The sequence below is a fragment of the Oenanthe melanoleuca genome, chromosome 4 (genome assembly GCF_029582105.1).
Source record: "Oenanthe melanoleuca isolate GR-GAL-2019-014 chromosome 4, OMel1.0, whole genome shotgun sequence".
In the NCBI taxonomy this organism is placed as follows: domain Eukaryota; kingdom Metazoa; phylum Chordata; class Aves; order Passeriformes; family Muscicapidae; genus Oenanthe; species Oenanthe melanoleuca.
Window position 1 is genome coordinate 69,528,949 of NC_079337.1, and position 13,117 is coordinate 69,542,065.

General features: G+C 44.0%; 1 protein-coding gene across 1 annotated transcript in view; it reads right to left on the reverse strand.

The window, feature by feature from the left end:
- Window positions 1-13,117, reverse strand: part of ATRN (attractin) — a 140,874-nt gene that overhangs the window by 94,242 nt on the left and 33,515 nt on the right. Inside the window, exons 3-4 of the mRNA XM_056489025.1 lie at window positions 9,815-9,928; window positions 1,803-1,931 (exon numbers count right to left, since the gene is read on the reverse strand). Coding sequence (XP_056345000.1) covers window positions 1,803-1,931; window positions 9,815-9,928 — 243 coding nt within the window. The remainder of the gene's footprint in view (window positions 1-1,802; window positions 1,932-9,814; window positions 9,929-13,117) is intronic.

Here is a 13,117-nt window from a genome sequence, read left to right on the forward strand (position 1 = left end):
GAAGGGAGCAGATTCCCTTCATGTAATAACAAAGGCAAGAGTGATGCTGAACAAAGTTAATACAAATCTTTACAAACCAAGAGACAGTCATCTGCTACCTGGTGTGTGATGGACCTGTAGAGATTTGTACTCTATTCCTAGAAAATTCATTTCACAACTTAAACTCTCGGCTCCTCTGAGAAAATTATCAATATGATTTTAGCTATTTGTAAGGCAAATGACTTGCCTTAAAACACTCAACAGTAAGTAAGACTTTACTCAGAGTGTGGTGTCTGTGCAATTTATACTTAAACTGCTCACAATTAGGTGCTATTCTGGGATCTGCTTACCAAGAGAACAACTGGAGATGAAACCCAAGCTGAGGCGTGCCTGGTTTGAATAATTTCTGATTTTATAATATCTGCAATGTAGCTGAAGCAAAACCAGATACATCCTTGGTAAAGGTCCAAATTTTGAGATTATATTAATTTCCAGACTCCAGTTTTTGCTTGTGTATCAACCAGAATAACTCACAGATAGAAATTACTACCCATTGTTCTCACTGTCACTGGCTCCAAGACATAATTTTACAGGTGTTTGTTGAGCACCTACACCCAGTAGTAACTATGAAGACTGCTATGTACCACTTAATCTATTTACTGCAAAATTGTTATGAGGAAACCTAAGAACCATAACACAAAACAGCACTTGAAATTGTCTGAAGTTATGAAGAAAGTGAAGAATTAAAAGAATATTGTTCTTGAAGAGAGTATTTCATTGCAATGGTGCAAATCCAAAAGCTGGCAGTAGATGGAGCCCTGGTTTATCAATCAGCCAGACTTGGAGAACGCTGCCTCTTCAAAGTAACTTTGCAAAGGCTCCTCATCTTCTTCTAGTGCTTTCAAGGGGTGCTGGATGCCCCTATTTTTAAAGAATTCACTATTATGCGGATTATTAAGCACATATTTATGTTCTTATTAAGGATGAGAGCACTGAGACTTGATATTCAAAATCTAAGCTCCTCATTTTAAGAGAAATTCAATTTTTGCAAGAAGGTAGCTGTGACTGAAGTTTTTCCAGCTTTTTTTTCTGAAAGAGGTGAGACCTTCTACAGGTTACTCCCAAATTAAATCTCCCAATGTGTCACAAACATAACGTGCATCTGCAGGAACAAAAAAATCAATACTCACAAACCCTGCAGAAGCAAAACCTTCCATCTCTGTAAGTATGTCCACACATTCACCTCACGACAAAACCTTTCTAAAAGCAGTTGATGAATTAGGGCAGAATTGCTTTTCAAAAGCTCATCATTGAGGACTAAATACATGCCAGTGAACAGAAAGCAACCATCTGTTTAGAATATGAATGAAAGAATATAAAACAGTCCAGAACAAAAAGAAGCCAGATTAAGGGATTCAATCCAGCAATTGAATAAGAAAGCATATCCCAAGGATGAGGATCCTCAAGAGCAGCTACAGCCCAGTGTCTCAAGTGAAATGTGTGGCTGATGGAAAAGTGTGTTTGTGCAGATCTCTGCAGAACACTCATGAGCACAGATGTGCACAAAACATATCAATTCTTGTTGATTAGATACAATCAAACTCAGCAAACATTTGTCCACACTGACAGCAGACAAATTGTAACAGTGAGCACATGCCACTTATTAGCTGTTGCAGGGGTACAATAAAGATAAAAATCTAATTTCAGGTGTCTTCTCATAATTAGACACTTCAATGGCAATTGCTTATTTCAAGACAAAAGTGAGAAAAGGGGAAACTGCTTTTGCTCAACTTGCAGCATCACTGTGGAGTGGTGCCACTTACGTATAGGTGATGTTAAACCCTGTGAGATTATAGGCAGCATCACTGAAGAAATGTAGAAGAGCATATCCAGAAGTAGCTACAACTTCGGGTACTGTTTCATTGCTGTCTTTCTCAGGAACAATAAGACCACTGGAAAAGTAAAAGAACAATATTAGAAGTGAAATTAAAGGGAGCAAAGCAACAAGAGTAAATGCACCAGTACTTTCAATAAAATAACTGAATTTCAATAAAACAACCTAAACTTGATGTATTTCCATTATTTGAAGTATAATGAATTTGTGGAATCATAAATAAATGTATATTGAAAGTTACTCAGCAATTAATTAAGCAGGTCCCATTCATGAAAAAAGGCAGCATGTTTGGCAACAGAAATTAATGTGTACTAAAAGAATAAAATATGTATTACAAAGTCAAAGTAAAGGTCTGCTGAGCCCAGGTCTTCTGCTGACTGTGGGCCACAAAAATGACTGGGAAAGGCTTTGACATATCAAGCAAGTACAGAGCATTTTGGTGATGTGCAGTCCAACTTCCAGACATCCAGTTCAGATGCTCAGACCTGGAGAATGCACCCAGGTTAGCACAGTTAAATAAACCATTCATCCATGCTTCTATCCAATTTCTTTCTAATCATTTATATCCTTATCACCTGAAAAAGGTGCAGCAGTGAGGTTAAAAATTTAACTCCACAACAGCAGAGAAAGGATTATTCTACTCATTTTTGACTTGCTGTCTTTTGGGTTCCTTTTCTATGAGAAATATGAACAGTCAGCCATAGAATCACAGACTGGTTTGCACCAGAAGCTTAAATCAGAGACTTCAAGCTCAACTCATCCCACCCCTGCCATGGGCAGGGACACCTTCTGCTATCCCAGGCTGCTCCCAGCCCCAATGTCCAACCTGGCCTTGGGCACTGCCAGGGAGCCAGGGGCAGCCACAGCAGATCTGGGAATTCCAGCCCAGCCCCTGCCCACCCTCCCAGCCAGGAATTCCTTCCCAAGATCCCAGCCCAATCTGCCCTTTCCCAGTGGGAGCCATTCCCAGTGTCCTGTCCCTCCATTCCCTGTGTCTGTCCCTCTATTCCCAGTGTCCTGTCCCTCCATTCCCAGTGTCCTGTCCCTCCAGGCCTTGTCCCCAGCCCCTCTCCAGCTCTCCTGGAGCCCCTCCAGGCCCTGCCAGGGGCTCTGAGCTCTCCCTGGAGCCTTCCCTTCTCCAGGGGAACATTCCCAGCTCTCCCAGCCTGGCTCCAGAATCCTGGCAGCATTTCCATGATCTCCTCTGGACTCTCTGCAGCAGCTCCACATCCTCCTGAATTTGGGATGCAGAGCTGGGGCAGCTCTGCAGGTGGGGTCTCACCTGAGCCTGGGAGCACAGGGACACAATTCCCACCTTTCTTTGGGATCAGCCCAGGGCTGGGGTGTGTTCTGGGTCCCAGCTCAAGAGGCCAGGGCATGTCCACTCTCTTACCCACCAACATCCCCAAGTCCTTCTCCCCAGGGCTGCTCTCCATCCCTCCATCCCACAGTCTGTTCTCATACTCAGGACTGCTCCAGTCTGATGCAGGACCTTGCACTTGACCTTGTTGAATCTCATGAGGTTCCTAAGTGCCACTCCTTGGGCCTGTCCAGGTCCCTCTGGATGCCATCTCATCCTTCAAGCATCTCATCTGCACCACATCTTCCCATCATCTCTTCTTTTATAAGCGCCACCTGACTCATCACATCCACGTTTGTTGTCTTTTCTATCATAGCAGCCTGTCACATTCTCAACTCCCACCTCATTCTTTGCTTCAGGCTTTTGGATGCCTTTGGCTGTTTCTCTCACCCTTTCAGGTTCTCTTAGATCCAGCCTTCTAGTTTTCCAGGATTGGCAGAGAGAAACAAAGATGGTGGGCAAGACTCTCTACAGTATTCCAGACATACTCCAGATTTATTTAATGGTTTGTCAAAATAATTGGATCAAACTGACAAACTAAAATGAGCTTTGAAAAAAGTAACTACTACCTATTTCCCTATTGCACTAAATTCTTTGTATCTGAGAGGGAATTTTATTCTTCATTTATCAGAAGCCTGACAAAAACAAAAAGTTGATTCCTCCCTCATACAAAACACATCAAAGTGGGCACAAATTCAAAGTCTATTGAATTTATGTTTTTAAAAGCCTTTATCCATGTACAACACATTGTCTACCACCCCCTATTCACAGTCAGCTGCTATTTTCCTGTACAGATCCATCCTTCCCCAGCCTTACTCCCATTTTCAAAGGCAAAGTCAAAGCAGAGGGTGGGGCAGGGAGCCAGAGGCAGCTCCAGCCCTCTCCTGGCAAAACAGCCCAGTCTTGTCCTGTGCCCTGCGACTCCGAGTATTATCCAAGGCCACCATCAACCAAAAAGCAATGATGAAAAGAATTTCCCCCCTGAGAAGAACTTACTTTTCCTCTTTTCACATCTGTTTAGAATAGAAAGCTTAAGACAGTTTCCTAGGACAGAGTAAATGAGTTTATCCACTCAAGGAAATTACTCCCAGCTATCCACAGCATCCATTAATACCACCTGAAAAGCACATTTTTGTGACCTGAATTTTTCTGCCCCCATGATACAATACAATGGTGTGCTCCAAGAACAGAATAGACACCCAGATCCTGTTTGCTACAGATTTTGGGGTATTTGCACCAAAAATGGAAGATGAACGAGTTATCTACAGTGGGATCATGCAAACTGCACAACAGCAGTTGTAGTGCACAACTGCGCTACAAGTCTTATGGTGGACAAAAAGATATCCTTCATTTTATCAACACACCATAAAAATCACTGGAACCTGATCCCATATTTTGGCTAACGAACTCCAGCACAATCTGCTGATACACATTTCAAGAGATATTTCCTTATGAGAAAGCCAAATTTCCCACCGCTGCTCAAGGATATGGGATTAAACAGCAAAGTTAATTCCCTTTTCATCTCTCTGGAAGAGGTGCCTTGTTTCATTCTCAACATTTGAGACTTCTGAAGTTTATCTCTCCCAAAAGACCATCTCCCACAAAACCAAAGAACAAAAAACCTAACAAAATTCTTGTTTGGTTCATAATATTCCTTTGTAATGGACACTGTAGGGACAGTACGTCTCCACCACAGGAAAACAAACATTTGAAAATTATTTGGATAAGGCAAACTGCAGGTCAGGGATAAGAAAAAAATTGCTTTGTTCTGGTTTCTTCTTCAGCACTTATCACTGATATTACAGGGCAAAAGTAAGTGGAAGACAAGATAAAAAATTCCCCTCAGTAATCTTTCCTAATAAAAGGACTATCACTAGATAATTCTTTGTTTTCTCACAGAAATCTCAAATTTGGGATTTGTTTGATAAGAACACAGGTACCTCCAAAACAATTCTTGCATCCCACTTACTCTCTTATTCCCATCTTTTTCTGATGATTCATGTGTAAATAACTAAAGAGGATGTTATCCCACCTAGACAAATTTAAAACAGTCTAAGGAAACTTAATCATAGAATTGTCTGGGTTAGAAGGGACCTTAAAGGTCATCTAGTCAAACACCCCTTCCATGGGCAGAAACACCTTCCACCCCACCAGGATGCACAAAGGCCCATCCACCCTGGACTGAACATTTCCAGGGATGGGCCATTTTCATTTCTTTCAGAGAAAGCCATGAAGACCACAACACAGTGGCAACAATCAGATCCCTGAAAGGTTCAACCTCGAAAACAGCGAATAAATCAGCCTGCTCCCAGCATCATATGGAATAAACAGAGGCACAAACAGAATTTACATCTGCAATGAAAAATGATCCAATACGCAGACTCAGAATGATAAAGGAACATGCAAAACTTCCTTTAAATTATGATCCAGAATCTCTGAGCAACTCCACTCTGGCCAAGATTAGCATGTTTCGTAACATGCTGCTTTTACTTCCTTTCATAAGGTTTCATAACATTTTGCAACCATCTCTACTCCAAAACAAATAAACACTCCTACTCAGCTCAGCTGTCCAGTAACACCCAGGGAAAGGCAAACTTCTGCTTTGGACTGAAACCATATCTATTTTGTGTAAGTGGATTGGTGAAGTCAGTGGCAGAAAGTAAAACAGTATCAGAGAATCAATGAAACACAGCATGGCCTGAGTTGAAAGAACCTTTAAAGATCATCTCATCCCACCTCTGCCATGGCAGGGATACCTCATACTGTCCCAGCTGCTCCAGCCTGGCCTTGGGCACTGCCAGGGATCCAGGGGCAGCCACAGCTGCTCTGGGCACCCTGTGCCAGCCCTGTCCACTCTGCCAGGTAACAATTCCTGCCCAAATCCCACCCAGCCCTGCCTCAGGCAGTGGGAGCCATTCCCAGTGTCCTGTCCCTCCATTCCCAGTGTCCTTTCCCTCCATTCCCTGTGTCTGTCCCTCCATTCCCTGTGTCTGTCCCTCCATTCCCTGTGTCCTGTCCCTCCCTGCCTTGTCCCCAGTCCCTCTCCAGCTCTCCTGGAGCCCCTCCAGGCCCTGCAAGGGGCTCTGAGCTCTCCCTGGAGCCTTCCCTTCTCCAGGGGAGCATTCCCAGCTCTCCCAGCCTGGCTCCAGAGCAGGGAATCTCCAGCCCTTGGCATCTCTGTGGCCTCCTCTGGACTTGCTCTGGCAGCTCCATGTCCTCCTGCTGCTGGAAGCCCCTGAGCTAGATGCATGTTCCCATTGACAGCAAGGTCAGTTACACTTTCTGGCAAAGAACTGAAGGAATAGAAGGAAAAAATAGAGGAGAGTCACATAATCTATGTACCAGAAGAGGTAGAAGGAGTGAGGTTTCTTTAACTTCAAGGAGATACAGCTGAAGAAGGGTGAAACCTAATTTTTGACCTCAGCTACCACAGCAGAGATTAGAGATGGGAATATCAGAGGTTCACAAGAAGATGACAGGAGGTAACACAAACAGGTTGCAGCAAGAGATTGTGGCTAGACATTAGTATTAAATTAATTTTTTATCATTAACACCTATCTCTGGACCCCTGACCCAGAGGTTCAACGAGATCTCCATCCTAAAGATAAATTCACACCTTGATTGGACAAAGTCTTGGGCACAGGGCTCTGATGGTGGCCCTGTTTTGAGAGAGGCATCAGACCCTTCCAACCCAACTCACCCTGGGCTCAGATTTGGGTGTTCAAGTGCAAGGGAGAAAGGATGGTGAGCTGATCCTGCTGCCTGAGGAACACACACGACCATCCATGTGGCACCTGATAACAACCACCAGGAGCTTCTGGGCCATTGCCAAAAATCTTGCAGAAGAACAGCTGGGTTTGCAGAGCAAAATGAAAATAAAGGTCCAAAACCAGCTCTGGTAAATGTTTAATGTGGAGTAAAGTTAAAAAAACCAACAAAGTTCACTGGTGCTGAGTAGAGTTTATCTAATTCAGATTTCTTCATCAGTGCTGACAAACATGCTGCATTTGTTTTCCATGTTCTTTTACTGCATTTTTGAAGCAGCACAATTTACACAGTCTCACTGCGCCTGTGGTCACAAATATAAACCAGCAAAGATATTTTTAACACTGTTTAATAAAAAAAACTTAATGTGCAGGACCAGACAGCTCTGAGGGCTCTCAGACTGCAAGGAGTTTAGTCTATGCACACACTGGAACTGTGTAAATGCTGGCATTAAGCAAATATTTATTGCTGCTAAAATTTGATAAAACCAATTTAAAGCTTCCCTACGGTCCAGTGCTGAGGATTCCCAAGATCATCTTATATATATATACAAGATATACATATATATATATTTCAGGATAAATATTATCTTGTGAACAAAAATAAATGAGCATCAGAAGGTCAAGAAAACAAAATGAGAGTAGTGAAGGAAGTGAAGGTTCAAGGAACTACTGTAAAAAGCCAGGGAGGGAACAAAAACTGAGTCCAGAAAGAAAGGAATTTCTACAAAGCTTACAGGGTCCAAAGCTTAGTCTTGCAAATCTCCTGGATGGGTGCAAAAATAATGAACAAGGAAATATATTATGGCAATAACAAATTTAATATAACCCAAGTAAATTCAGAAAATATAAACACTTCTCTTAAAAAATTCCAATGCATTTATTTTGTACCAGAGAAAGGTGTTTTTCAATAGATGCTTTCTGGTACTTCACCAAAATGAGAAGCATCTGCCATTTCCTGAACTTGGATTAATGAACACCACAGCTCACTGCTAATGAAGTTAAATTCAAATATCATCTAAAGAAGCAATTAAACAAAAATTTGGGTTTTTTCCCTGCCTCAAAAACATTACTGTACTAAGCTCATGTTTGCTTGTCCTCAGATCCAGGCTTGCTGATTTAGGGAAGATTTCCCAGTCTGAAACATAACTGTTAATGCTGTGAACTGCTTACAACTTCAGTTTTAAAAGGCTATTAATTTTTGGAAAACACACAAGAAATTGCAGGCACAAATCATCATTTCACCTTTTCACAAGTGTATTAAAAAATAGCTTGATTAGAACAAAATGACATTGGATCAAAACAACATTTCCTCCTCTTCCTGCACATCAATCAGGGCATGATACCAGGGAACACTTCCAGGTGGCATTGCCACGTTTTTGGAGGTTTTTAGAAGAAAAAGGTTGTTTCTTCTTCAAATGAGGTGTCTTCTTTTGACCTCACATGAGTCTGAAGCTTTACAGGAAACATTCCTTCAATCCAAAACAACTCTATATTTGCAGCTGAAGACCAAAAAAACCACATAGGATGGTTTAAATTTTTATCAACTTTTGCTCTTCTGATCATCTCTCATAGACATTACAAGGATTTCCTAGAACAAACATGAAGTATTTTTAGACCTCCATTTCACAAATGAGAGGAAGCCCAGCAGAAGGTTAATTCTGGAAACAGTTACACAGCCACTTGGAACAAGCAGAGTGCCAGGAGAATCATTAGTTTTTCCATACATAACTTGGGATTATTTTCCTAATTCCAGTTTAAAGAATAAAAAGCATAAGGTGGTGGTGTCACGGTGTCACTGCAAGACTGAAATACAGCACAGCACAAGTTATGCTTAGGTCTCAGCATGAAATGCCCATTGTTCACCAGCATCCACACTGATCTGTCATCACATGGACGAGTCAAATACCTGAAACCTATTGGTCAAGATAAAAAAATGGATAAAAGAATGGATACTTGTACACATCAAGAGCTGGAGAGGGGATGGGGACAAGGCCTGGAGGGACAGAACACAGGGAATGGCTCCCACTGCCAGAGGCAGGGCTGGGTGGGATTTGGGCAGGAATTGTTCCTGGCAGGGTGGGCAGGGCTGGCACAGGTGCCCAGAGCAGCTGTGGCTGCCCCTGGATCCCTGGCAGTGCCCAAGGCCAGGCTGGACACTGGGCTGGAGCAAAGGGACAGTGGGAGTGTCCCTGCTATGGCAGGGGTGGGACTGGATGAGCTTTAAGATCCCTCCCAACCCAAACCATCCTGTGATTCTATGGTTTTACAAGAACTATGTTGAGCCATCACTGCTCTTCCTGAACATGTTCCAAATAACTAAAAGATTTGAAGTTTTAGGTAGATAAAAGAGAGACATAATTCTATGAGACCTCCATGTCTATAACATTAGCTGGCTTTTGCCCTTCTGTCTGCATTGACAGAACTACAAGTTTAACTCATAAATGACATTCAAATCCATAAATGGGGCATTTTCTCCTCTCAAAGGATGTTGAACACCAAATCATCTCCAGCCCAGACAGAAGACAATAATTTTTATAGTCTCTCAAAGAATCAGGATTTGGAAATGAAAACATAATGCTTACATGTTAGAGTGCAGTGACATGACTTGTTCATTGTAAAAGTGAAAAACAACTCCTTATTTGTTTATACTGATGAACAGTGCACAAAAGGACATTGGCTATATGTGCTGCACTTGCAATGTTATACATTTGGATTACTGGATCATATTTACAGTGTCAGAAGTCACATTTAAGAGAAGTTCTAAGTTAAGAAAATACCACTGGCTACAGTTGAGTGTCACCAAGGAGAACTTACCTAAAAGCTGCCAGTAAGGGAGCATAGATTGAGTCTCCATCATACACATACAAGTGGTCCCAGCTGCACTCTGTGGCAAAGTGATTGAATCGAAGCCTGAGGATTGTGTTTGGCCTGTAAAGAAAAAATAAATAAATAAATGAACAAATAAAAGATTTGTAATTAGCCACTCAACAACACAGGGCAAAATCCCTTCAACACAATCCTCTGGTGTGAAGCTCTGGTCTAGGCAAGACTAAAACTGAGTGAGTTGGTGTAACTGTAGGTGCATTAAACATGCTGGGGCTGAGGTGGTTTTTTTTTGGTGTGCAGCTCTCCTGGTATTAACTAAAAAATTCTTTATGGTCAGAAAACTCTGTCCTGTTGTGCAGAACAAATCACAGAATGACAGAATATGCTGAGTTGGAAGGGACCAACAAGGATCAGTGAGTCCAACCCCTGGCTCTGCACAGGACACCCCAACAATCCCACCCTGTGCCTGAGAGCATTGCCCAAATGCTCCTGCAGCTCTGGCAGCCTTGGGACCATGACCATTCCCTGGGGAGCCTGGGCAGTGTCTGAACACCCTCTGGGGGAAGAACCTTTTCCTGGTATCTAAGCTAAGCCTCTCCTAACACAGCTTCAAGCCATTCCCTTGGGTCCTGTCCCTGCTACAGAGAGATCAGTGTCAGCCCCTTCCCTTTGCCTCAGAAGGATTAGGTGATAAGGTTTCCCCTCAGTCTTCTCCAGGCTGAACAAACCAAGTGACCTCAGCCATTGCTCAAACAAACCAAAAGTCCCTCTCCAGCTCTCCTGGAGCCCCTCCAGGCCCTGCAAGGGGCTCTGAGCTCTCCCTGGAGCCTTCCCTTCTCCAGGGAACATTCCCAGCTCTCCCAGCCTGGCTCCAGAATCCTGGCAGCATTTCCATGACCTGCTCTGGACTCTCTGCAGCAGCTCCATGTCCTCCTGAATTTGGGATGCAGGGCTGGGGCAGCTCTGCAGGTGGGGTCTCACCTGAGCCTGGGGGCACAGGGACAGAGTCCTCCCCTCCTCTGCTGCCCACGCTGGGATCAGCCCAGGGCACAGGGAGGCTTCTGGGGGCCATGGCTGGGGCATGTCCAGGTTTTCAGCATGGTAAGATACCATTTTTTTTCATGGCTAATATAAAAAGATACACCTAATTACAACCACAGAGAAACCACAGCAGATATTTAATTTAGGGTTTTGCTCCAGGAAGGTACAAACATCACTAACATTGTGCTTGGACCTGAAACAAATAGAAAATGAATCTGTATCAGCAGTGCTTGCTCCCACCCATAGCTGGAGCTGTTGAAAGGCCAGACACAAGGATCTAGGATCTCCCCAATAGCATTGCCCTTCCCACAGGAGGGGAAGTCTCTAGGGAGTTATTCTGCAAAATGACCATTTTTGATAGGTACAACAATCTACTCTGGGCCTTTGGAAAAAAGCACCAGATAGAACTGAAGGATAATATCCTGCTTAAAGGAAAGAGTACCTATGACTTCATAACTGAGCAGCCTATAGAGTCATAGAGGCTTGCTTCTACTTGAATAGCCTGACAGCTATAGAGCAGAAATAAATTGTCAATCAATGAAGGCTCAGACCACAAACAAAAAGGAAGAGTCTCTTTGCAACAGCCAGCAGCCGTTAGCAGACAGCTCTCATCTGCACCATCACATGGTCCCCAGGCTCCAGGGAGCTCATCTGCCTTGTTCACACTCCTGGGAAAAGTAAAAAGGACTCCCCTGGGATGAGACCACAGCACAGACACCAGCCAAGAAAAATCAGAAACAGTGCAGAAAGGAAATAAGAACACTAAGGAACACTGGCTGATTCCATCTCTGAAGCTCTCCAGGGTCCTCAACAGCCACTGGGATTGTTCCCTTCCCTGCCAACCTCAAACCCTCTGCACAAGGAATGCCAGCAACGAGCTGAGGGCACTCAGAACTGAACAGCTCCACAGCTGCTGCTTTCCAAGTCCAGATCTCTGGGAATTTCACTTCTGGCAGCAAGCTTGGACTCTTCACACGGCTGCAGATTTCAGCTGGTTTAATCAGCGTGATTATCTCTGTTCTGTTTACCACCATGTCCTGACAGCAGGGTATAAACACTCACAGGCAGAAAAAGGACTCCAACCTAAATGCCTGGCTGCTGAATAGGGAGGAACATTTCTGCCTTTCCTGCAAGAAAGATCTCACTTCAAACCCCACAAACTGGTGGTTCCCTAGGAAGCTTCTCAGTAGTAGCAATTATAGGCTGGAGGAGCAGCTTTGGTGACGTTGAGGACTCAAGAGAAGCACTTCTCTTCTGATAAAAATATGAGTCACAATATCCTTTAAAAACAGAAGTTATGAGGGTTAAGCTGGCTATGCTGAGATTGCTGAGGCTAGTTTGTCTGCAATAATGCTCTTGTGAAACATTTTTTAATTATTTGTAATTGCAAACTGCAGCTTTATTCTTATAACCTACACAAATTAAAAGGTGTAGCCACTTGGAGCAGCTAACTTTTGCTCTTAACCACCTCAAACAACTGGGCTCCTTATAAAGTTAATAGTGAGTGGCTGCCTCTCGGTTTCATCGTTCTAGATGGTTCTATGGAGCAGCTTAGCCCTCAGTTCTGTGTTATCTTAGCAGCTTAGGATTTAAACTTCCTCAACTCAATTACATGTCTGAAGGAAATATAATTAATAACTCCTCCTAACTCATCAGACCTCTCAAACAAAGAACCATAGTGTGGTTTGTGTTGGAAGGGACTTCACAAGCATTTTGTTCCACCCCTGCCATGGACAGGTTGCTCCAAGTCCCATCTAGCCTGGCCTTGCGTACTGACTGGGATCCAGGGGCAGCCACAGCAAATCTGGGAATTCCAGCCCAGGCAGAATTGGTTCCCAAGATCCCAGCCCCATCTGCCCTTTCCCAGTGGGAGCCATTCCCTGTGTCCTGTCCCTCCATTCCCTGTGTCCTGTCCCTCCAGGCCTTGTCCCCAGCCCCTCTCCAGCTCTCCTGGAGCCCCTCCAGGCCCTGCAAGGGGCTCTGAGCTCTCCCTGGAGCCTTCCCTTCTCCAGGGAACATTCCCAGCTCTCCCAGCCTGGCTCCAGAATCCTGGCAGCATTTCCATGACCTGCTCTGGACTCTCTGCAGGACCTGTCTCACCTGAGCCTGAGGGCACAGGGACAGAATCCTCCCTTTCCTGCTGCCCACGCTGGGATCAGCCCAGGGCTGGGGGTTCTGGGCTGGGCCATGTCCAGCTCTCACCCAGCAGCACTCCCAAGTCCTTCTGCCCAGGGCTGCTCTCCAGCCATT